Below are 26,115 nucleotides of genomic sequence, written 5' to 3'. Positions count from 1 at the left end.
CTTTGCCATATGCAGATGACAGACTGCAGACCAAGAACAGCTTTTTCCCGTTTTTATGCAAACTTTACACGTTTTAAGTGGTTGGGAAAAAATCTTAAGAATGTTTTGTTTCAAATTTTGGTATCTATAGAATGATTTTTATTGGAGCACAATGGTGCTCATTGTTTCAGTATGGTCTTTGGTGGCTTTTGAGCTATGGCAGAGTTGAGTGTTGAGACTGCTGGCCCTCAAAGCTTAGTGTCACATATTTGCTATCCAGCTCTTTGCAGAAAAAGTTTGTTCCATATTTTGCTTTTCAACAGTAGCTCTCCAACTTGAGCTTACACTGTATCACCTGCAGGCCTGGGGGCCACACTTTGAGAACTGCTGTACACGATTCTGCCTCCCATGGGCAGGTACCAGGCCTGGCTTGGTAAGTGCTGCGCCTTAGTACCTAGGCAGGCTCTAGCACAAAGCAGGTGCTCAATAAATGTTAAATGAATCAATGAGTCTGTGTGGGCCATGAAGCGAAGAGGTGGAACACTCAAAGTTTTCACAAGCAGACGTAGAAGTCAAACCCTGGCTCTGTTGTCTAAGGGTGCCCAGCATCCAAGTTGGGACCTAACAGTCATCCAGTCATTCTTAGGGATAGGCTTAGAAATATGATCCAAGTGGCTGCCCCTCTTTGAACCTCAGTCTCCTCCTCTCTGAAATAATCCTAGCACCTTCCTCTGATGCTGATGCAAGGTGTGAGGTATCTGTGAGGCCCCCAGGTAAGCCCAGGGGTCAGGCACACAGCTCAGTATGTACACTGGGGGCTACGCTGTTACTATTCCCAGACTGAGTTACTGAGCCTTCAGGCTGAAACTGCTGTGGGCTATTAGGAAACTTGAAGGCGCTGTGGGAAGGAATAAAATATCCATCCATTTATTCAATAAACATTTGTCACCTACTGTGTTCTGGGCGCTGTTCTAAGTGCTGGGGATACAGCAGGGAACAAAACAGACAAATCCCAGAGCTGACATTCTAGCTTTAAACGTTTAAGTATCTTCACTGCCAATTTACAGTTTAAGGAACTGAGGTGTAGAGAGATCATGGAAGTTTCAAAAAGATTATCAACGTCAGTTATAGAGCCCTGGCAACCTCCTGATCCCGAAGCTTCCCTTCCAGCCAGAGAAACAGGTCAAGTCCCGTAGGCAGACGTTGGGGGCAAGCCTCAGTTTCCTTACTTGCTCCATGGATAGGTTGTAAGGGGCCATAAGCGAGACTCAGTTGTCTCGGCCAGAGCAATGGGCAGCGTCGCCGGCCAGGCCCCTCCCGTGCGCCCGGCCTCCTCTTCCCGGCCGGCCCCGCCCCCGCGACCACGTGATGCGTGGGGGTTTTCCCGTTCCCCTTGCGTTACGTCACGGCGGGGTACGGGCCAATGAGCGCGCAGGCCGGCAGCGCCGGGGAATTCCGCCGCCCCGCCCCCGCCCGCCGCCCTCCCGGCCCGGCCCCGCGCCCCCCGCAACCCCGGGCGCCGCGCGTCCAGCCCGGCCTGCGGCCCCAGCCCCTGCGCCGCTCTTCCGACCCGCAATTGTCCGCTGGACTGTGCCGCCTGGCCACACGGCCTACCCGCGTGTGTGTTTTGGTCTGAGCTGGCCTCCGTGCCGTCAGTCCCCACTGGTCGGGCCATGCCGAGTCGCCGCGTCGCCAGATCGTCCGCTGCGCCGGAGCTGGGGGCTTTGGGTAAGCGGGGCCGGGGTTCAGGAGAGGAATCTGGGGAGGGACTGGAGATGCGAGAGTTGAGGGTCCCGGTGTAGTCTGAGGGTTCCTACAGGAGTCTAGGGGTTTGAGGGGAGTGTGTAAGGGTTCTGGGGACACTATATTAAAAGGAAGGAAGGAGGCAGGGGATGGTGACCGAGTCCGGCCCACGGTAAGAGAGAGGTGTCCCACTATAGAGTGAGAAGGGGGCGGGGCCTGACCCTGAGGCAAAGAAGGGGGCGGGGCCCGTCGCGGAGAGGAGAGGGGCGGGGCCTGACTTGGAGAAGGAGGAGCGGGGAGATGCTCCTGAGGGATGAGGCGTGGCCAAACTTAGAGAGTGAGAAAAAGGAGGGGCTTGACTCACAGAAAGGGGCGGGGCCTGATCGTGAGAGCAAGAAGGGGCGTGGCCTAATTCAAAGAAGGAAGCAAGGTCCTTCCTACTCAGTAAAGAGGCGGTGTCTAAGGGAGAGAAGGGGCGCGGCCGCACTCGGAGAGGGAGAAGGGGCGGGGCCTGACTCTGGCAGAGAGAGGAGGGAGGGCCTGTTCCGAAAAAAAGGAGGGCGGGGCCTGACTCTGAGAAGAAAGAGGGGGTGGGACTTGCCTCAAGAGAGAAGTGGCAGGGTCTGAGAGGGAGAAGGGGACCTGCTTGACACTGGAAAAGTGAAGGGGTAGGGTCTGACCCTGAAATAAGGAAAGGAGTGGGGGGTTTCCTAACTGAGGTTGAGAAGAGCTCCTCCAGGGCCTCCTCAACCTTCTTAAGGTAGAGAAGGAGCAGGGCCTGCGTGTGATGGAGAGCGAGGTGAATGACAAAAACTAGGGAACCTGTTAAGAAAGGAACTAAGGCTGGACCGTGCGGGCGATAAGGGTGAGGGGCCTGATCCAGAGGGGCGGGGCCAGGAGAGGAACAAGGTGGGGCTTGGGAGATTCCCTGGGCCTCTCGCCATATCTCCGTCACCTCCTGAGGACATGCCTCCCTCCCTGCAGGGTCCGCTGACCTCTCCTCGCTCTCGCTCGCCGTTTCCAGGACCACAGGTGAGCAGCCCTCCACAGTTCCTGCCCATCTGCACGCTCAGGACAGGGCACAGGGGAATCCTGTGGAGGTGGCATTGTGCACGTCTTTGTGTGGGGGGTTTGTGGAGGTCCACCTCAGCTTTCCTCTGACAGCCTGTGTCACTCCCTGACTGTTGAGATGGGGTCCCCAGATGTCCCTACCTCCTAGGTGATAATGAGCTGAGCAAGGAAAGCTAACCACCTGTTCACTCTCTAAGAGCAGTCCTCTTTACAGATTCACCATGGTAGTGCAGAGGGTAATAATTACATACTGGTGCCACCACCCCCTCACTGTGTGAATGTTTGCTAGTCACTTCCACTCTCTGGGACTCAGTTTTCCTCATCTGTAAGATGGGTGTAATATCAATACCTCCCTTGTAGGGAGACTGAGAGGATTCAATGAGCTGATACAGTTAAACTTTTAAAGCAGTGTCTGGCACCCAGTAAAGGCTCAGTAAGTGTTAACTGTTAGTGGTATAATAATAATTACTATTATTATTCTATAAGAGTGGTTCTCAAACCTTTGTGTTTATCAAGGTCACCCTGAGAGCTGTTAAAACAGATTTTTGGGCCTCATCCCCCAAATTTCTGATTTAATAGGTTTGGGATGGGCTTTGAGAGTTTGCATTTCTTGCAAGTTCCCAAGAGATGTTGAGTCTTTAAGGCCCCTCCTGCTGTGCCATCCAAAATTCAGTGTTGCCCAAGGAAATGCAGAATCATGCCCCAAGGCTGACATCCTCTCTCATAAATTTGCTGGGATTTGGAGGGAGGAATTGAGTCTTGTTGCCATGAAAACCCAGTGGCCCCAGTGGGCTGGCTTTGAACCTGTCTCTGGAAGTAGACTCTTGGGATGGACCCCGGAAGTACTGGCTTGGCTGTGGAGGAGGCTCTGTGGGTTCTCTAACAAGTCTACATGTTTGGGAGATAGTGAAAGGTGGGAGATGGCTTTGGGAACAGACACTGCCGATCACTGGTTCTGGGCAGGAACAAGGCTGAGACTTTTCTGACCCGAGACCTAGATCTTTGGTTTCAATTGAGAGTAATTTCTGATGTTATCCATTCAAGAAATATTCAAGAGTGCCTATTCCGTACCTGGCTCTGTGCTGGGCAGTGCTGAGGACTCAGCGGTGACTGAGATAGCCCTGGCTCTGCGCTCATGGAGCTCCGTACCTAGATGTGGAGGCAGATATGTACACAATGAATAAAATGTAAGATTATAAAATATGATGAACAAATCTTGGGGTCAGTAACATCTAACAACATGGTGGGGATAGGAAAACTACTGAGATAGTATGGGAGGGAAAATTTCCCTCGTTCTGATAGGCCAGACACATACGGGGCCCTGGGTATACAGTGGGGATGGGGCAAACATGTTTCTTACTCTCTGGTGCTCATAGTCTACAGGAGACAGATGTGAATCACTGTAATGTAAGGTCATGTCAAATCCTAATCCGAGTTGGGGTATAGCTCAGGGGAAGAGTGTGTGCTTAGCATGCATGGGGTCCTGGGTTCAATCCCCAGTAACGCCATTAAAAAAATAAACTCAAAAAATAAATTAAAAAATTTAAAAATCCTAATCAGTGCAATGAAAATGATAAAACTAAGGCACCTAACTGCGAGTGACTAGAGTAGGGGTTCTGGGGGTTATCTTGGATAAAGTAGTCAGGGAAGACCTATCTAGGAGGTGACATTTGAGCAGGGCCCTGAAAGAGGAGGAGGAAGCTATGCAAAGAACTGAAGGAAGAGTATTCAGCAGAGACCAGTCTATACAAAGGCCCTGAGACAGGAAAGATATAGCTGCTCCAGGGTGGCCCATCCTGACTGCCCTTGAATGATGGCAGGTCTGTGTGAAAGGTTGGGGAGGGCAGGTTGTTATTTAAGCTGAGCCTTGAATAAAGAGAAGTCCCTAACACTTCCTGGTTGAAAGAGGATTTTAGATAATAATAATGTTAGCTAAGCTTAATGAAGGGCCTGAAGTGGTCAGACCCTGTGCTAAGCAATTTCCCAGAGTGATCCTAAATCTTTATGTTAATTCCTAAGATATATTAGACCTCATTTTCTACAAAAGGAGGCTCAGAGAGGTTAGGCGACTTGCCCAAGGCCTCACAGACAGGGAGTGACACCTGAGATTCAAACCAACATCTGTGTGACTCCACACTCCACACTGTGAAACCATGTCTTCCAACCTCCCCGTTTTATAGACAGATAAACTGAGGCCTAGAGAGGGGAAGCAGTTTCCCCAAGTCCATAAAATAATGTCTCTCAACTCCTTACCCAGTAGTAGCCAGCGTTTATTTATTGCCCACTATCATGGCGGTTCTTATGTTAGCTCATTTAATTTTCACGACAGCCCAACGAGGCAGACATTATTATTGTGTCCATTTTATAGATGAAGAAACCAAGGCACAAAAAGAGGTTAAGTAATGCGCTGAAGGCCACACAGTTAGCAAGGAACAGAACCGGGATTTGAACTGGGGCAGTGCAAAGCTTCAGCCACGCCTGCCTCAGTTTCCCCCAACAGCCTGGGAGCCCCTTGAGGGTTCAGACAAGGTCGAACTCATCTTTAGGTCCACAGGTCATCCAGCATGGATGCCTGAGAAGGTTTTTCCAAGTTGAAGTGACTTGAAGTTGGCCCTGCCGGAGATCTACAGCATATCCCTTCCTCTCTCCTAGCTTCAGTGTCCCCATCTGCCAAATGGGGATGTCCTCCCCCACCTCCTCTGACTTCACAGATTGCATGAGATAAGGGGTGCAGGAAAAGTGCTTTTCAAGGAGCAAAGGTCTGGCTGCCAGGAGCCACTCCCTGAGAGCAGAGGAGGAGGACAGGCCTGGCAGCAGGGCAGGTTGGCGATCACTCCACGGCCAGTGACCAGCACAGGCAAGCCTGGGTGGGACATCTGGCCCTGGCCTGCCCTCCCTTGCTGTGTGACCCAAAGGCTTACTTGCTTGCTCTGGGCTCACCCATGCTTTGTCTGTGGAATGACAGGAGGTTGGTTTCAGTTCCTCCGCAGCCCCTTCCAGGACTGAGCTTTCCTGAGGTGATAAGGGGCTTCCCCAGCATTGTGGTTACTCCCTACTCAGGAAGTAGGGACGAATCTTGGATACCGGGTGGGCAGTGCTGGGGGACAGACACAGGATGCAGAGCACACGGTTGTTTGGAGGTGGAGGACCAGCCTCCTTGGATCTTCAGACACCAGCCAGTGACCTCCCGGGTCTAGAATGGGCTTTAGGGAGTGGTACACCCCCACATTTTGTTTAGAATCCTGGGAATCCATTTTTCTCCCTGGTGATAAGACCATTGGCTTTTCCTTAGATTCCCCACAGTGCTTCATAATCCCCAGTCTAAATGTTTTTAGGAAGGCCTTTGGGGGTAGCCTGAGCCTGGGACCCCAATATTGGGAGCTGAAGGGAGGGGAGACCAGGAGAGGGAGATGGGGGTTGGAGTTTGACACCCTAGGAGTCGGAGCCCTGGATTTCCCAGGATGGAGGAAGGGGGAAGGGGGAAGGGTTCCAGGAGGGGATGGGATTGGGGAATCTGTCTTAAAAGATGAAAGTCTTGACCACTTTCTGGAGCTCATCTTTTTCTTTCTCTTTCTTCCACAGATGAATTGGGTGAGTATCACAGGGCCGTTTTGTGGGGAGGGTGAGGAATCCAAGTGCTCACACGGGGATCTTGGCCTTCCTTGTTGGGGAGGAGGTCGCAGTGTAATTTCTGGGACTGTTGGGCTATGTTAACAAAGTCACGTGCTCGCAAGGTACTTAGCAGCACTTAACACTTAGTGAAGACTCAGTATATGTCAGCTGTCTTTAGTGTTACTGTTACTATGACTATTGTTCATTCCTTCAGTGAATTATATTGAGCACCTGCTGCATGCCAGGCACTGTTCTAGGCACCGGGGATTCAGCCATGAATCAAAGTCCCTGCCCTATGGGAGCTGATATTCTAGTGGGGGAGACAGTCGGAAAAGGAATAAAGAACAAGCTAATGTTAGATTGGGCTGAGGGCTGTGAAGGAAATAAACGGAAAGAAGGAGAGATGGCCTGGGGAAGACACAGTAGATCAGACCTTGACTTTGACTGTAAGGGAGATGGGAGTCACAGGAGGCTTCTGAGTGGATGGGGACAGCGTCTGACATCAGCTCCCTCTGGCTGTGTTTGGGAGACAGACTGGAAGAGGCGAGTTGGGAAATGGGAGCAGTGGTTCAGAGGGGGAATGATGGAGGGTGGACCTGGGTAGAATTAGTGGGGGTGAGGAGAAGCAGAATGTGCATATATATTTGAGGTAGATGCGGAAGAAGTTCACAGATCGGGGTCATGAGTAACTGGCAAAGATATGCATCCTTCCAGCTTGAGCATCTGGATGCTGCTGCTGCTGCTTTTTGAGATAGGAACGGCTCGGGCAGAGCAGCTATTATTCATGTTGTTATTAAATGGGGCAAGATGGAGGCGGGGTACCTGTCACTTTACCCTACCTTGATCCAGGTGAGGGGTGATGGAGGCAGGGATTCAGGAGCTATTTGGGAGGGGAATGGACGTGAGAGTGCAGGGGAAGGAGAAACCAAGTCGACTCCCCAGGTCTCCGGCTTCAAGAACTGGGGGATGCTGGGGGGCGGGTGCTGTTTGCAAGGAGGGCAGGGGCTTTTCTGTGTTCGGAGCTGAAGCCCCTGCCCTCGGCCAACAAGAAATATGTCTTGAAGAAATAAATGAACGGGGGAAAGCGAGGGCAGCACAAGTCTGCGGGTAAAAAGTCTTTTTTTTCCGTCCAGCATCACCCCCCCCGTTTTCGCTTCCCCCACAGAGATCATCGACGAGTACATCAAGGAGAACGGCTTCGGCCTGGAAGGGGCGCAGCCGGGCCCGGGTGAGGGGCTGCCGCGCCTGGTGTCTCGCGGGGCGGCCTCCCTGAGCACCGTCACCCTGGGCCCCGCGGCGCCCCCGCCCCCGGCCACGCCGCCGCCCTGGGGCTGCCCCCTGGGCCGGCTCGTGCCCTCGGCCCCGGGCCCCGGGCCGCGGCCGCACCTGGTCATCACCGAGCAGCCCAAGCAGCGCGGCATGCGCTTCCGCTACGAGTGCGAGGGCCGCTCGGCCGGCAGCATCCTCGGCGAGAGCAGCACCGAGGCCAGCAAGACGCTGCCCGCCATCGAGGTGGGGCCCGGGGCAGGGGCCGGGGCCGGGGGCGGTGGGGCTCGCGCCCTCCCCAACTCCAAGATTCACACGCACGCATTCATCTTTTGTGTTTCCTGTTTTGTGGTGATTGTTACCACCGCTTTTGCTCTTGGAGCGGATGATGCTCTCTCACCTGGTCTTAAGTTAAAAAGGGCATGCAAAGAAAGGCCTTCTTCCAGTTTTACAGGACTGAGCAAAATTATCATTGCTGTAAAGGCGGTGTAGCCTCCTTGCTCAGAAGCGCGGCCTTAAGGTTAGAGTTCCTGAGGGGAGGGTAGAGTTCAGTGGTAGAGCGCATGCTCAGCATGCAGGAGGTCCTGGGTTCAGTCCCTAGTACGCTACTCCATTAACAACAAAATTTTTTTAAGAGTATGTCTTGGAGCTGAGCTCACATCAGGGTGACTGAAGCTGTCTTACTGTCTTATTCTCTTTATCTTCTCACCTCGCTGTGTGAATGTGTGATAATATACTGTGCAAGTCTATTGGTGGCCGTTTAGGTTGTTTCCTGTCTCCCACTATTACAAGCAGGGCTGTAGAGAACGACTCAGTTCATGTGTGTCACTCAGGCAATTCCTGGAAGTGGAGTTGGAATTGCTGGGCAAAGGTAATTTGATGGTTATTGCTACATTGCCTTCCACCCGGGCTGCACCCAGGACTGTCTCTCCCATTGATGTCTGAGGGGCCTGGTTCCTTGTGCCTCTCCAATGTGGAGGCTTCATGTGTTTCTGAGTCTTTGCCCAAATGTTCGTGGTACTTGAGCTGTGTACTCACCATCCCACTAGCCCTGGATCCCGGCCTCAGCTGCTCCCTGACCTCCAGTTTCCTCCGTAGTGACCAGCTCCGAGTCTCCTCTAGATAGTCCCTGACAAGACAGCCAGAGGGGTGCTGTGAAATTACATATCTGCTCCTCTCCCCTGCTCAGAACCCTCCCTTGGCTCCCTAGTACCCTCAGGAGGAACCCCAAGATCCTCCCTAGGCTTCTAAGACCTTTCATGGTCTGGCTGCCTGTTCCCACCCAGCCCCACTCACTCACCACTTCCCACCGCCAGGGTTTGCCTGTGCTGTTCCTCCTGCCTGCAGCCTGGTTGCCTCCTGTTCTTGCCTCAGGGATGCCTTCCCTGACCCTCCACCCCAGGTCCCAGCTCCCTCCTGTGAGATCTCCTGCTTCCCCCTCCTCTCCCTCAATCTCCCTCAATGGGATTTTTACGCTGAGCTTTATTTGGGTGATTAGCAGAGCAATCCTGTCCTACCCCAACACATCTGGATTTTAGGGTCAGAAAGACTTGGGTTTGAGTCCTGGCTCTGCCACTTACCAGCCGTATGGATTGGGGAAAATCTAGTGCTTCTCTTGGCCTCAGTTTCATCATCTGTAAAATGGGGATGAAACTCCCACCACTGCCACCCCCACCCCCGCAGGATGCTGCGAGGAAACCAGGGAGATGGCCCAGCTCTGGCATGCAGGACCCCTCACTCAGCCAGGTGCCTGTAGTTCTCATTACTGGATTTGGCTCCAGGCACTGTGGCCAGAAGTAGCATGTTAGCAGGATATTTTGGTCAAAAGAATGATTTACTTTGAAATGTGTATTTCATCACTGGGTTGCACTGAGAGGCAATTTCTTAGCCCTTTATTTATCTTTAAGCATTTTGTCTTTTTCCGGTTTGACGGGATATTTTTTTAACGTTATGTCTCAACTTTTTTGGAAAAATGTTAAACCTGTGTAAAATAGACATGAATCATGCCATGAACACCCGTACATTTGTTGCTGCATGTGCTTTGTCTCCCTGTCTTTGTGTGGACGTTCATAGAGGGAGATGTGAAAGTGAGTCGGAGATATGATACTTCATCCAAAATGTGTATCTCTCGAGAACCAGGACTTTTTTCTACAATGTGGGACCTATATAATCACAACACCATTAGTACACTCGAGAAATGTAATATTCATGCAAGGATGTTATCTTATATTAAGTCCATATTCTAACGATCCCAGCTGTCCCTGGATTTCCTTTATAGCCATTGTTTTTCTTGTCCACAAGTTTATTTTCCGGTTCAAGATCACATGCTGCATTTTGTTGTCAGTTCTTGCTGTGGTCTGAATGTTCGTGTCCCCCCTCAGTTCATATATTGAAATCCTAACCCTCAAGGCGATGGTGTTAAGAGGTGGGGCCTTTGGGATTAGTGCCCTTATAACAGAGACCCCAGAGAGTGCCCTTGTCCCTTCTGCCAGGTGAGGACACAGTGACACGATCTGCAGCCGAAAGAGGCTCTCACCGGAACCCAACTGTGCTGGCGCTCTGATCTCGGAGTTCTAGCCTCTGGAACTGTGAGAAATACATTTCTGCTGCTTATACACCACCCAGTTCATGGTATTTTCCCCATACAGCCTGAATAGATGAAGACAGCGTCTTCAGTGTCCTTTGACCTGGGTTAGTTCTTCAGTCTGTCTTTGCATTTTGGGACATGGACATCTGTGGAAGACAGGAAAGGTGTCCTGTGAAGTGTTTTGTAAAATGGCCTACATTCCAGGTTTATGGGCTGTTTCCAGATTAGATCGAGTTATTTGTTTTGGAGGGAATACCCCAGAGGTGGTGCTGTGGCCTCCTCAGTCTCACATCAAGGCACATGGGGCGGCAGTCGGTCCAAGGATCTGATGCTGAGTCAGATCCTGTGGTTAAGGTGGTGTATTAATCAGCTCTGGCTGCCATGACAAAATATCACACTGGGTGGCATGAACCGCAGGAATTTGTTGTCTCACAGCTCTGGAGGCTGGAAATCTGAAATCGAGCTATTGGCAGGCTTGGTTCCCTCTGGGGCCTCTCTCCTCGGCTTGTAGATGGCTGCCTTCTGGTGCTGGTGTCTCTTTGTGTGTCCAAATTACCTTTACTTTTCTTTTTCTTTTTTATAAGAAAATTACTTTTTCTAATAAGGACAAAGCAGATTGGATTAGGGCCCACCCTAAGGCCTCTTAATTTATTCACCTCTTTCAAAGGCTCTGTCTCCAAATATAGTCACATGCTGAGGTACTAGGGTTAGGCTTCCACATATGAATTGGGGGGTGCAGTTTAGCCTGTAACAGGTAGTGACCACCAGGTCCCTCCATTGTAAAGGTACAGCTTTCTCTTTGTAATTAGTAAGTTATCTGTGGGGTGATACTTTGAGGCTGTGTTTTCCCCAACTTTGTATGTGTAGGTCTTTCCAGGCAATTAGTCTAGCTTTGTGTTGGTTTTGATTTCAAAGAGTTAGAGGAACAAACATCCAACAATAGGGGGTGGCCTGACTCTCAATTTGTATTTAGTATTTTTATCCTCATCTTTTAAAGGAGAAAACTGAGGCTCAGAGAGGCTCACAAGTTACTTGTGCAGGGGTACACAGCAAACTTATTCTAGTAATTACTACCATTTACTAAGTGCTCCTGTGTGCCAGGTACTTAATAATACCCATTTTACAGATAAGGATGGTGAGACCAGAGAGGTTTATCATGCAGATGGCCAGTGGTAGAGCCTGGATTTGGTACAAGGTTTGACTTAACTCTAGGGCCTAATGTTTTATCCACGATCTCGTGTGACATCTCTAAGAGCAAAAGCTTTCAGCCTTGCAGTCTTCATGACTCCTGAGACTGTTGACCCGGAGCTTTTCAGAATCTTTGAATATTATAGCAGGGAGCTGGTTTTAACCCTGTCTGACTCAATATTACCTACCTCTGCTCATAACCATCCCCCAAATCCATAATGCCCTACCTTCAGTGTCAAGGAGAAATAAAAGGAAAATTGTACAGTATATATAAGGACATTTATTTCAGGATGTAAATGCTCAGGCATAGCCCCAGGGAAACATAAACAAAGTAGTGGTTGCTTTTGACCTCATTACTACAGCAGCCATGAATGCAGCCTGAGCCAGCCTGGTGGACTTGGCCACTTGAGTGACACACATCCAGGGTGGCCGTTGATGACAGGATTTTCCAAAGTGGTGAACAATTCTCAGTCTAAATGAAATCCAGTCTTCTTTCAATTAACACGGTGATGGCAGTCCTGGAAAATTCAGTGTATTTGAAAGTTATGGGGAAAATACTATATATGTAAAACAGGAGAGGTTCTGGGTTCTGACCATTTAAAACAGGTTTGTCACTGACGTGCATGTTGGCAGGACATTCAGAATTCTTGCAGGACTTGTGTAGGACTGTCCTGTGTAGCATCTCTGGCCCTGTGTACTGCCTGCTGTGGGTCTCCAATGCGGAGTCAACCAAAATCATCCCCCAGTATCTCAGATGCCCCCTAGAGGGCAGTAGTCTCCCACTGAGCCACACCTGTTCATTGTCTTCTATAGGCATGAGCTTTACAGATTCAGAGCAGGCTTTAGTGGTCCTTCGGTGCCAGCAGGGCCATGCGGGTGACCTAGGAAAGCCAAGTGGCCCAGTGGGTCTGGGCCCCATCTAACGGGGCTGGAGTCTATCTGCTGCCCCATGTGGCTGCTGGGTAGAATTCCAGCCCCCATTGCTATAACTTCCTTTTTGAAAAAGAGAATCTGGAAATCTGGAATAATGTGGTATCTCGTACTTTTTAAATGTAGGCTCCAAAATTTCCCCAACTTTTCATTTTGGGGAAAAAAATCATTTATTTATTTATTTGTTTGTTTGTTTGTTTGTTTGTTTATGGTGGGGGAAGGTAATTAGGTTTATTCATTCATTTATTGTTTGTGGAGATGCTGGGGATTGAACCCAGGACCTCATGCATGCTAAGCACACACTCTACCACTGAGCTATACCCTCCCCCCACAACACTGATATTTTTGACTGATGACCCACGTTTGGGCTTGTCTAATGTTTCCTCATGATTAGATGCACTTCTGGAGGGGCCATCAGAGAAGTGATGTGTCCCCGCCAGCGCTTCCCGTCAGGGGATGCCTATGTTATTTTGGCCCCATATTGGTGATGCTGACCTTGGTCACTTAGTTAAGGTGGTGTCTACAGGTCTTTCCCCTGTAAAGGTACCTCTCTCCCCTTGTCATTAGTATGTTATCTGTGGCTCATACTTGGAGATCCAACTTTTTTTTAAGTTGAATGACCAAAGAAAGCACATCTTTGGGGCAGCTATCATGCTAGGAGGCCCCCATGTTGGAAGCTTCTGGTTCAGGATCTCCAAAGGGTCTTAAACACTCTTCCATCATCCAGCGGGAGGGGGTGGGGAGCTACCAGGGAGGCCCCAGGGAGTTTAGATGGGTGCAGGTGTCTGCAATGGGACCCCAAGAGCCCCTGTCTTCCTGCAGCTCCGGGATTGTGGAGGGCTGCGGGAGGTGGAGGTGACCGCGTGCCTGGTGTGGAAGGATTGGCCTCATCGAGTTCACCCCCACAGCCTCGTGGGGAAAGATTGCACCGATGGTGTCTGCAAGGGTGCGGCTCCGGCCTCACGTCAGCCCCCGGCACAGGTACCCACCCCCGACCCCGACCCCGACCCTTCACCCTTCATCATGGAAATTTGGAGGGGCTGAAGATCACCCCGGAAAACCTTAGGGCAAGGAAGTGGGCAGCTTAGCCAGATTGTCCCCACTGCATTTCCGGGGAAACTGAGGTCTAGGGCGGGTGGAGGGTCTTACCTAGGCCTGGAACCCTGCCACACACACACATTATTCACATGTATTGTATTTATCCTCATTTTGTAGAGGAGGAAACTGAGGCTCAGACAGGTGAAGGAGCCCAGGTGGCCAATGGCAGAGGTCCATTCCTTAACTGCTAGGCCCATTCCTTGTTTTGCTTTTAATTTATATGTTGTTGATAAGTTAAAACATTAAGGGGGGAGGGTGTATTTCAGTGGTAGAGCACATGCTTTCATACACGAAGTCCTGGGTTCAATCCCCAGTACCTCCATTAAAAAAAATTGAAAGGTTGAGAAAGGATGTGCAGTGAAAAATAAATTTCCTTCCATCTTTGGTCTTTCAGCACAGTGCCCTGTCCTGGAGGCAACTAAAGATATGCCATGCATATATTTTTTTTCTCCCCTAATAAGTGGTAGCCGACATTTGCACCTTGTTTTTATGTTCCAGTACATCTTAGAGATCATGCCTATCAGTACATTTAGAGCTGTCCTATCCTTTTTATGGGCTGCATAGTATTCCAGTATATGGATCTACACAGTTAATTGAATAAGTCCCTATTAATGGGCACCCACAATGGTTCCAATCTCTTGTTGCTCTGTTACTAACTGTGCTGCCATGAATGGATTCTCATATATATATATGTCATTTTTTCTCTAGGATAAATTCCTACAAATGAAATTGCTGGCCCTCAAGTCTGTGCATTTATACTCTTCATGGGTTATAAACTTAAGGAAAATGTCAGCTCCATGAGAGCAGAGATTTTGTCTCTTTTGTTCCCTGCTGTATCCCCTGGCGCCTGGCACACAGTAGGTGTTCAGAAAATATTGGTAGGATGAATGAGTACCGCCATATTGTCCCCCAATATGTGATTGCTAGAGCAGTTTACAGTCCTGCCAGCCAGGAGGGAAAGCGCCTAATTCCCCACAACCTCACCAGCAGAGGGTATTATCAAACATTTTGATCTTTGCTGTTTCAATGAGCTTAAAAAAAATTGGCATCACAGTGATGTTTAATTTGTTCTTTTCTTGTTATAAATGAGGTGAGCCAGTGTTTTTATGTGGTAGAGATATGGCGTGCTTCCAGGTTCTCCTAAGAGTTCTCCACACCCCAATCCTCTCCCCCTGCTGGGACCCCTGGGCCTGGGGTGCTTCAGCATCTGAGACCCTGAGCCCCATGGCAGCTTCTGCTGGAGCCTGCCTGTGGGTTCAGGCTACACCTGCCCCCTCAGGAGTCCCTCCCTCTACCCCTCCTCCCCCGACTCAGCTTTAACAACCTGGGCATCCAGTGTGTGAGGAAGAAGGAGATCGAAGCTGCCATTGAGCGGAAGATTCAGCTAGGCATCGACCCCTACAATGGTGAGTCCCCATGCCTAGCTTGGTCATCCTGTTCCCCCAGCCCCTCGCCCTCTGCCAGCCCTGTCCCCTCACCTTCTCCAGTATCCGCCATCTCCCCAGCCCCATCCCTTCCCTGTCTGCCAGTTCCCCAGCCATGGTCTTCAGCCCCCATGCTCAGTGTTCCCACATCTCTCCCACAGCTGGGTCCCTAAAGAACCATCAGGAGGTGGACATGAATGTCGTGAGGATCTGCTTCCAGGCCTCATATAGGGACCAGCAAGGACAGATGCGCAGGATGGACCCTGTGCTCTCTGAGCCCGTCTATGACAAGAGTGAGTCGAGGGTGCTATATCCATTAGGATTATTCTTGGCCACAGGTACCGGAAAGCCCCATGTACAATGGCATGAACAAATAAACAGGGAGGTTTTTTTTTTTTTTTGGTCTCAGTTATTAAGTCTGTTCCTATGAATTCAGCTGCTCAGTTCTATCAGGGCATTTGTTCAGCAGCTCTGTGATTCTCTTGGCTTTTCCCTCATGGTCATGAGCAGTCTGCCACAGCTCCAGACATCACGTGTGTGTTCAGGGCATGACGGCAGTGTTGCCCTGTATGATGTGCAGGCTGTATACTACCCAATTCTAGGGGTCAACATTTACTATGTAGCCTGTGGAAACAGGGCCTTCTAGTGTTGGAGAATGCACAACCAGTACAACTATACTAGGCAGCCCTTGAGAAGAGGCAGCATGGGTATCTCTCTCTTTTATAGAGAAAATAATATATTCCTCAGAATCACTCTGGTAGATGTCTACTTATGTCTTGTTGGCCAGAACTTGGGCCCATGGCCACCTCTTGTTGCAGAAGAATCTGGGAAAGCAAATTTTCATCCTCTGTAGAGGGGTACAGGCATAGAAGAGGGGATTGGGAATGGCTGTTAGATTTTAGCCAGCCTGCAGTGACTGCCATAAGCATCAGAATGGGGAGGAATATTAATTTAATCAGGGCTTTTATGGATGTGAGAAATAGAATTGCAACTCAAATAAGGAAAATTTTTAAGAATTTGTTTGTTCCATTAACTAAAAATATCCAGAGGTGTCAACAGATCTTCAGGTCTGGCTGCATCCAGGTTCTAAGTGATGTCATCAGAGATCTGTCTTTTTCTGTCTCTCAGCTATGCTTCCTTCATGTTAGAGTCATTTTGGGGAGGGTCCTCTCATGTGGGGGCAAAATAACTGTATGCAGCTCTAGTCTTACATTCTACCAGCTTGATACTTCTCCCCCACTCCCAAAGAGAAATTCTCTTATGCAGTATTTTGGCTCAGAGTCCCAGGGCTGTCTCTCATTGGCTTGGTTTTAGTCATGTGCTCCTCTCTGACCAATCAGCTATGGCCTGAAGGAGGCAATGCTCTGATTGGTCAGGTCTAGGGCACGTGATCACTGCTGAGCTGGGAGTGGGCTCAGCCCTACCCAATCCCCACAACTGAGGTGGGGGGTGGTCTGCTGAAGGAAGGTTGTAGGGCTGTTAACAGAAGGGCCAGGACCACTAGACAGGCAAAACAACGTGTGTCCATTACAAGTTTCAGGCCTGTTAGCCCTCATCTAAGAATCATCTCTGAGTCCTGACCCCACCAACCCCTCCCTGAGGTCTGAGCATCTCCCTTTTGGCCAGACATTCGCCAGATCTCAGCACAGAGGACTTGTGATTGTCCATTAACCTCTCGTGCCTTGGCATCTCCTCTTCCACTTGGACCACGGGTTCCAGAAGGATCAGGCAACCTGGCTTCTCTGTTTCCCATCTCTCTGTGGTCCTGGGTGGGAACCCATGGGGTACCTGGTAAGGGTTTGATGACGGAATCCTTGTTTTTTTTTAATATATTCCTTCCTCTCCTTTGTCCCAGAGTCCACAAACACATCAGAGCTGCGGATTTGCCGAATCAACAAGGAGAGCGGGCCGTGCACAGGAGGCGAGGAGCTCTACCTGCTGTGTGACAAGGTGCAGAAAGGTGAGGGGCCTGGGGCAGCGAGGGGGTGGAGTGGGGTCTGGTGGCTCATAGGGGTAGCCGGGGAGCCCAGAAGGGTGAGAGGATGAGGAAGAGCTGGCTAACCTGGGCAGCGGAGTGGAAGGGCCCAGAACTCCTATTTTGGAGTCAGAAACAGCTGATTGATTCATTCACTCACTGAGTCACTCACTCACTCACTCACCCACTTGCTCATTCACGAACAAAGAAGGAGGCTCATGCTGGGTGCCGGGCAGCCCTTGCCATCAGGAGCTCCAGGAGACTGATATTAAAATCGTGGAGTTGCATAAATAAATGCTTTATGACAGTTGTAATAGGAGCTACAGATGAAGAAAACAAGGGACATTTCCACTTGATTCACATCTGCTCAAATGTCCCTTCCTCAAATAGGGCTTAAAATAAAAACCCACCCAAGACTGCCTGGCTGAGGAGAGCTTTCCCTTTATTGTATATATTTTTCTCTGTCCTTTGCGTATTCTATCATGTGATTCTTTTATAAATAACATCACCACCAACAGAAAAGCTGACATTTAGCTTGCTCCTAATACATGACAGACTCTGTCATAAGCACTTTGTGTACATCATTTATTCAATCATCTCTTTGCCTAAGAGTTCTGTGAGGTAGATTCTATTATTCCCTTTTACAGATGAGGAAACTGAGGCACAGAAAAGTTAAGGAACTTGCTCAAGGTCACATGGCTAGGCAGGTAGAGACAGGATTTGAATCCAGGTGGTCTGTGCTCATAATCATTCTTCTGGGAGGAAAAGTAAGAAATAAAGAGAGTTGAAAAAAATTCAGGAAGATGGTGAAAAAGTGGTATTTGGAGATAAATAATACTGAGAAACAGGATAGAAAGGAATGGCTAGAGGGGTTGTGGGGCACAATTTTACTTAGAGGGGCCAGAGAGGATGCTTTTAGGAGGTACTATTGGAACCATGAAGAGTCTGTGTGGCCATGTGAGGAAGAGTGTTCCAGCAAAGGGAACAGCAGGTGCAAAGGCCCTGAGGTAGGAGCTGGTCTAGCTGTTGGAAGAACACCAAGGCCAGTGGGGCAGGAGGGCAGAGAGAGGGGAGGAGAGTAGGACAACCTGCCACAGCCTCATGAATCCTCCCCACAATCTTTTCTCAGATTCTATGGTTATATAGTTAACATCTATCTCTACCCCACCCCCGGCCCCTGCCACTGGGTTGTAAGGGCAGGACCTGAGGATATCCTGGTGAGCAACTGTGTCCCCAGAACCACCCAGTCTAGGGCCAAGCACACATGAGGTTCTCAGGAAAAAGTTTTTTCAGTAATTCTTTTTTTTTTTTTTTTTTTTGCCACAAGTTTCACTCTTAAAACAAAACAAAAAAATTTTAACCATTTTAAAGTGTACACAATTCAGCGGCATCTAATACATTCACGCTGTTGTGCCACCACTGCTATCTAGCTCCAGAACATTCCATCGCCCCAAAAATGAACCCCATACCTGTTAAGCAGTCACTCCCTATTCCCCTCTCTTCCAGCCTCTGGCAAACACTAATCTATTTTCTGTCTCTATGGATTTGCCTATTCTGGACATTTTATACAAATAGAATCTTACAATATGTGGTCTTTTGTGTCTGGGTTCTTTTACCTAGCATAATGTTATGAAAATTCATCTATGTGTAGCCTGTTATTAGCGCTTCATTCCTTTTTATGGCTAATATTCCATTGTATGGATAGATTTCATTTTGTTTACCCATTCATCCATCATTTGATGGGCATTTGCGGTATTTCCGCAAATGAATAGTGTTGTTATGAACATTCGTGTTATGAACAAAGTTTTTGTTTGAACGTCTGTCTTCAATTCTTTTGGTTATGTACCCAGGAGTGGGAGGTTCTTATAAAATTTTGAATGAAAGAGCAAATTGTTAATGGGTGGCTCATCTGTGCCAGGCTCTGTGCTAGGCAGTGTTGGGACACAGCAGTGACAGGTACAGGCCCAAGCTCTGCCCTCACGGGGCTCTCAGTTCAGTGGGAAGTAGGGAAATACAAATTACAAACCTGGGTAGTACTAAGAGGGAAGAAGACGAAGAACAGAGATTGAAAAACAGGAAGACCAGACATGGTCCAGACATCTGGGAAGGCTTTCTAAAAGAGGTGATATTTGGCCTGAGGACTGAGGAATGCCGAGGAGATTGTTAGGATCCTGGGAATGGGGGTCAGGGCAGGGAATGTGAGTCCTATTCCATCATTCACTCACTGGCTGATCTCGGGCAGGTGACTTCACTACCCGGAGCCTCTGTTTCCTCATCCCTAAAATGAGCTGGGGTTAGGATGAGATGCGATCTCAACTACCCAAGAACTACACTACCAGGAGTCAGCATTTACTGAGGATTTTCTGAGTGCCAGACCTGGAGCTAGTATTTTGCATAATACCAATAGAATCCATCATACTTAACATGGACTAAGCACCTTTTATGTTAAGCCCTCTTCTAAGCCTTTTCTTGGAGTGACTCACTTAATCGTCCCAACAACTCCTGTGAGGTGAGTACTACTACTTTCCCTCTTTAAGGTGAGGAAACTAGGTCCAGAAATAAAAGGTCACTTCGCCAAGCCCTAGGAGCTAGTGGTGTAGAGCTCTAGCCTGCCTGGATTCCCAACTTGCTGACTATGTGACCTTGGACAAGTGACTTTATCTCTTTGTGCTTTGCTTTCTCCTCTATATAATGGGCTTCCTAAATGTAGTTTTTCTATAGGATTGTGTGTGTTAGAGGCAATCTGTGTGTGTCCAACACATATAAAGTCTCAGTATATGGAGTTAGTGTGATGAGAGGCAATGCAATAAGACAAGAAAAAGAGATAGCAGGCAAAGTAGCATACTGAATCATGACTATTCTGCTACCAGTTGTGTGACCTTGGGTAAGTCTCTTAAACCCTCCAAGCCTCGGTTTCCCCATCAATAAAGTGAATGTATAGGAAAGAGTTAATATAGCAGATCTGAGACTGTTATCCTTTGATAGGCCAACTTATGAGGTTGACCCTTGGCTGGCTTACGGGAACTTGGATTTTGGGAGGGTTCCTACCATTCCCTGACTATTAAAGAGTGGCTTGCTCTGCCTAAACTGTGCAAACAATGTGGTTTGTGTGGCTCACCTGCTTTCCTTCTGGGAGTCTGGAATTTGGATATGTGTCAGTCGGAGGGTGCCAACATGAGCAGCTCCCAGTAAAAACCCTGGGCAGTGAGTCTCTAATGAGCTTCCCTGATAGAAGCATTTCATGTGTGTTGTCAACTTGGGGGTGGGGGCAGGGGGTGCAATTAGCATGTCCTTTGTGACTCCACTGTGGAGGACTCTTGGAAGCTGACACCTCATTTCCTTTGGACTTCGCTCCAGGCACCTTTCCCCTTTACTGAGTATGCTTCTGTATTTTTGCTGTTTTTGTTTTTTTGGGGAGGTAATTAGGTTTGTTTGTTTGTTTATTTATTTATCAGAAGTACTGGGAATTGAACCCAGGACCTCGTGCATGCAAGGCATGTACTCTACCACTGAGCTATCCCCTCCCTCCTTTATATTTTTGCCATAATACATTATAACCATGAGTATGACTATATTGCTGAGTCCTATGAGTCCCCTTAGTGAATCACTGAATCTCATGGTGGTCTTAGGGGCCCCGACATGGTGGAAATATTAATACTACCTGCCTTTCAGGTTAAAGGATTAGATGAAATTAAATATCTAAATAAATATCTAAAATACTTAGTGACTGGCACACAGTAGGTGCTAACAGAAAGTTAGCTGCCACTGTGATTAGTTTTAGTCTTAGGAATATTGATGTTGATATGGGGGAAGGCTGAGTGAGTTGGGGCCCTGGTGGACCAGTGTCCCTGGCTCAGCTGATGTCCCCACTTTCCTGCCAGAGGATATATCAGTGGTGTTCAGCAGAGCCTCCTGGGAAGGCCGGGCTGACTTCTCCCAGGCTGACGTGCACCGCCAGATTGCCATTGTGTTCAAGACACCGCCCTACGAGGACCTGGAGATTGTTGAACCTGTGACGGTGAACGTCTTCCTACAGCGGCTTACTGATGGGGTCTGCAGTGAGCCTCTGCCCTTCACCTACCTGCCTCGGGACCATGGTAACCACGGCAAACCAGGGTGACCCATCACCCTAGAAACCAGGTCTTTGGCCTTGCTTGGGGTCACCCAAAGAGGAAAGGGGAAGAGGCAGAAGTGGAATGCAGGGTCAGAGTTACACAGCCTGGGGTTCAAATCCTGGTCTGCTGCCTACTGGCTGTGTGACCTTGGCCTCTCTGAGTCCCAGTCTCCTCCTGTGCAAAATAGGGGTAGTAATAGTATCCATCTCATGGTATTTTGGGTGTATTTAATCATTCCTCCCTTCAGCATGCCTGCCGCTGCCTGGCCCTCTCCTGGGTGGTGCTGGGGACACAGCAGTGACTGAGATTGCCCCAGCCCTGCCCTCATGAGCTCATAGTCTTATGCAGGGGGGAACATTTGTTCCCATACAGTGACAACCAGAGTAGAAAAGACTGGGATGGAATTACTTAGGGGACTCCAATTGCCCAGAGTGGGGCGACTGACCCTGCCTTAGGTATCAAGGAGGGCTTCCTGGAGGAGGGGACAGCTGACCTGAGGATGGGAGGATAACTAAGCAGTTCTCCAGGAAACTGGTAAGAAGTGAAGCAGCAAGTGCAAAGGCCCTGAGGTAGGATTGTGCCTGGGATGCTTCAGGAACAACAAAGAGGCCAGAGTAGCTAGAAGTGGATTTGAGTTTTGTTCTGATTATGATGTAGACATCTATTTGCCTTGGTTGGGCAAGAACCAGAACAGCTCAGCAACTTCCTAAGTGGTCTCTAGAATGAATTCTTAATTAATTTCTTATTTGTAATGGATTACTTTGTATGCCCCTGGTATCTCCTGAACAGACAGCTACGGCGTAGACAAGAAGCGGAAGCGCGGGATGCCTGACGTCCTTGGGGAGCTGAATAGCTCTGGTGCGTCCCATCAGCCCCTTTCCACATCCCTCTCTAGGTCCCTAGGAGGGGGTGACTGATCTCATCTTCCTGCCCTACCCTAGGCTGGGAAGGAGTGGTGGGGCTATGGGGTCCAGGGGTTCTCATCTCTCCTTTCCCTCAGACCCCCATGGCATCGAGAGTAAACGGCGGAGGAAAAAGCCGGCCTTCCTGGATCACTTTCTGCCCAGCCACGGCTCAGGTGGGTCCTGACTCAGGGCAAGCCCAGCCCCTGAGGTGGGCTGAGGGTGGGCTGCAGCCCTTTTTTTCTGGCCTCTTCTGGCCCCTAAGAGCTCCCACACGGCCAGTGACTTACCACTTAGCCAGCAATGTGAAGTGGAAAGAATAGCGGTTCTGGATACTGTTCCGAGGCACCAGGCCATTTACTTGCTGTGACCTTCACCAAGTTGCTCCACCTCTAAGAGCCTCAGGGCTCCTCTGAAAAGTATCAGCCCACACCTCTTCACTGGCCTTTTACAATTTAATATATTTATTTTTCCAGACACTATATAATGAGCACATAACTGCTTTGTGTGTGCTTACTAACTTCATCTGTGCAATCACCCCCCCAAGGTGGGTGTTGTTATCCCCCGCAGCCCCACCCCCATTTTACTGGTGAAAAATCTGAGGCCCAGAGAGGTGAAGTCTCTTGCCCAAAGTCACACAGTCTGTGGTAGGGCAAGGAGTTGCACCAGGGTGTAGGTTTAGATTAGTGGTGATGGATGTGAAACGGGTTGCAGGGAGTAGACGGTGGATAAATGGAGGTGGTCGTCAGAGCCAGCCTTGAACTGTCACCGTCTGGCCTGTTGTACCCCTGCTTTCCTCTCAACTTGCATGCCAGCCTCCAGTTCCACCCCTATCTGGCTGCTATCCAAAGCCTCCCCACTTGCTGACCACTAGCTCTGAGAATGCTGTCCCCAACACTCCAGCTACCCCATGGTATCCAGCTCCTAGCCAGCCACCAGCCACTCAGAGTCTGCCGAGCCCAGACCACTCCAGCCAGTCCCACCCTGGAGGTTTCAAGTACCCCCTGTTGTCCCCTTAACCCTCTGCAACTGGTAACCAATGCCCAACAGCTCTGCCCCTAGAAACCCTCAATCCTAGTCCATTTCACCAAACTTCAGCCCCCAATCCTTCAACCCCCTGAAGCCCCTCCTCATCAGCCACCTGACATTCATCCACCTGCTCCGTCACCCCAATTTACCGGTGTCTAAAGTCCCCCTCTCTCATCCTTCTGCCAGATCAGCCCTGGCTCTGTAGTGTAATGATTAGGTGCATGGCCTCTGGAATCAGACTGGGTTTGAATTCTGAGGCTACAATTTAGCCACTGTGTGATTTCTTTGGGCCTCAGTTCACTTAACTTTCAGATGGAGACCTACCTCTTAGGATCCTTTCCAGAATTTAATGAGGTCACATCACACAATTATTTATTAGCACAGTGGCTGGCATAGAGTTGTGCCCAGATGTAAAGAACTTGCCAGAAACCAGGAATGCCACCTGCATTTGTTATGATCATGTTTAATTGCCTTCACAGCAAAACCCAAAGTAACAGACTTCAATAGGATAGAATATTATTTCTCCTCTCACATAAACAGAGTCCAGTGGTAGGTGGTCCAGGGACGGTTTGGTGGCTGCATGATCATCAGAGACCCAAGCTCCTGCCATTTTCAACTCACAGTTTCCACCTCATGTTCCAAGGTGGCTGCTGCAGCTCCAGCCATCATTGCCACATTTCAGCCAGCAAAACTTAAGTCACATGACCACATTAAGCTGCAAAGGAGGCTGGGAAATTTGAGTCCCAGCAGCACTGTGTCTCTGCAACAACTGTAATCAGCCTTTGCTGGTGAGGTTTGTCTTCTCTCAAAAAGAAAATCTCCCATAATAACACTTACGTTATCTTACAATTTTGGGACTGGTGACTTCTCACTTGGGTCTCCCATGGCACGGAGATTTCACTTTTGGGGTTGTCTCTATATTCTGGGGGGCTCTGGGGCCTCCTCTTCTTCCTCATTCTTGGGGATAAACTCCCTAGCATTGCAGGAGCATGATTTCATCTCTGGTTGCACAGCTCACCCGTTGACTGCAAATTATTTTGCCTGTTTGCTTATTAAATGAGAATGATTCTATATTTTTTTGAGGAATCTCCATACTGCTTTCCACAGTGGCTGCATCAATACATTTACACTCCCACCAACAGCATATGGGGATTCCCTTTTCTCCACATCCTCACCAACATGTTATTTATTATTTGTGTCTTTTTGATGATAGCCATTCTGACAGGTGTGAGGTGGTATCTCACTGTGGTTTCAATTTGCATTTTACTGATGATTAATGATATTGAGCATCTTTTCTAGTGCCTGTTGGCCATCTGTATGTCTTCTTCCGAAAAATGTCTATTCAGTTCTTTTCCCCATTTTTCAATTGGGTTTTTTTTTTTTTTGATGTTTAGTTGTATGAGCTGTTTATATATTTTGGATATTAACCCCTTATCATGATATTGTTTGCAAATACCATATGACCCAGCAATTACACTCCTGGGTATATAACCAAAAAAAAAAAGAAGACACTAATTTGAAAAGATACATGCATCCCAATGTTCATAGCAGCATTATTTAAAATAGCCAGGATATGGAAGCAAACTAAGTGTCCATCAACAAATGAATGGATAAAGATGTGGTATATATAAACAATAGAATACTACTCAGCTGTAAAAAATGAAATTTTGCCTTTTGCAACATGGATGGAGTTGGAGGGTATTATGCTTAGTGAAATAAATCAGATGGAGAAAGATAAACACTGTATGATATCGCTTATGTGTGGAACCTAAAAAAATACGACAAATTAGTGAATATCACAAAAAAGAAACAGACTCACAGAACAAACTAGTAGTTACCAGTGGGAGAGGGAAGGGGGGAGGGGCAACACAGGGGTAGGGGATTAAGAGGTACAAACTATCAGGTATAAAATAGCTACAAGGATATATTGTACGAGGAATATAGCTAATATTTGATAATAACTATAAATGGAGTATAACATTTAAAAATTGTGAATCACGATGTTATACACCTGAAACATAACACTGTACATCAGCTATACCTCAATTTAAAAAATTATTGTAACAACAACAAAAAAATAAGAATGGTGATAGTCCCTACTCAGAGTTTCTCCGTGACATTTAAGGAGGCCACACAGATAATGCATTTAGCACCAGACGGGGCGTTTGAATTAGGACCTGGCCGGAGGTTGACCCTAAAGCCCACCACACTTCCATCTTTCTCCTCATCCCTGCAGGACCGTTCCTCCCGCCGTCAGCGCTGTTGCCAGACACAGATTTCTTCCCGGGCACCGTGTCCCTCCCCGGCTTGGAGCCCCCCGGCGGGCCAGACCTCTTGGACGATGGCTTTGCCTACGACCCCGCTGCCCCCACACTCTTCACCATGCTGGACATGCTGCCCCCAGCACCGCCACTCACCACCGCTGTCGCGGGCAACGGGGGTGCAGGAGCCGCGGTCGGGGAGGCCCCCGGCCCCGAGCCGCTGACGCTGGACTCGTACCAGGCCCCAGGCCCCGGGGATGGAGGCACTGCCAGCCTCGTGGGCAGCAACATGTTCCCCAACCAGTACCGCGAGGCGGGCTTTGGCGGCGGCCTTCTGTCCCCGGGGCCTGAGGCCACGTAGCCCCCGCGGCGCTGGAGGAGAGGCGCTGGGTGGGCAAGGAGGTGGAAGGGGCCTTGCGAACCCAACCAGGATGTCCAGCACCCCCGTCCCCTTTGTGCTGCCTTTGGTTAGTCTTCCGACGTCCTCATCCTTCGGAATCGGACATCTTCAGCGGTGGCGTGAAACTCCGTAGCATCGGTTTCCCCGAGCCCATTTTACAAATAAGAAAACTGAGTCTGGAGAGGAAAAGGGGCTTGGCTCCTTTGCACTAGCTTCTTAAAGCTGCCTCAGCGCCCACAAGTGGGGGCACCTTCTCTAGGCGGATTCTGAAGTGTACATATGGGAGGAGGTTGCAGATCCTCACCCCTCCTTCCCCAGGTCTGAAAGTGGGGGGTAGGTTGTTTGTTCAGAGTCTTCCCAATAAAGATAAGTTTTTGAGCCTTGGGGGGGATCTCGTCTCTTCTCCGCTTCAGAAACACCCACAGTTCCAACTTACAAAGTCTCCAGGCTCTCCTTCCGCTCCGCTATTTCGACCTTCAAGCCCCGCCCCTCCCTCCACACCCTACCCTAGACCCCGCCTCTCGCGTCTGCGGAA

The 26,115-nt window shown here is 49.2% G+C and overlaps 1 protein-coding gene and 1 non-coding gene across 2 annotated transcripts; one reads left to right on the top strand and one right to left on the bottom strand.

The window, feature by feature from the left end:
• The first annotated feature begins 387 nt into the window (after nucleotides 1-387).
• RELB (RELB proto-oncogene, NF-kB subunit) lies at nucleotides 388-25,963 on the top strand. The gene is given in 14 exon segments (XM_032487397.1): nucleotides 388-395; nucleotides 1,415-1,707; nucleotides 2,707-2,754; nucleotides 6,376-6,384; nucleotides 7,571-7,917; nucleotides 13,199-13,318; nucleotides 13,320-13,357; nucleotides 14,789-14,880; nucleotides 15,060-15,191; nucleotides 16,754-16,858; nucleotides 20,755-20,970; nucleotides 21,778-21,846; nucleotides 21,989-22,066; nucleotides 25,156-25,963. Coding segments are annotated over 14 exon segments (1,941 nt in total). The 3' UTR covers nucleotides 25,542-25,963.
• On the bottom strand, nucleotides 20,326-20,397 carry TRNAA-UGC. Its single transcript has one exon. It is a non-coding gene; the product is annotated as a tRNA-Ala (tRNA).
• Nucleotides 25,964-26,115: the final 152 nt, after the last annotated feature.

The sequence above is a fragment of the Camelus ferus genome, chromosome 9 (genome assembly GCF_009834535.1).
Source record: "Camelus ferus isolate YT-003-E chromosome 9, BCGSAC_Cfer_1.0, whole genome shotgun sequence".
Classification (NCBI taxonomy): Eukaryota; Metazoa; Chordata; class Mammalia; order Artiodactyla; family Camelidae; genus Camelus; species Camelus ferus.
The sequence above is the reverse complement of the archived record's forward strand: the minus strand, read 5'-3'. Positions and strand labels throughout refer to the sequence as shown.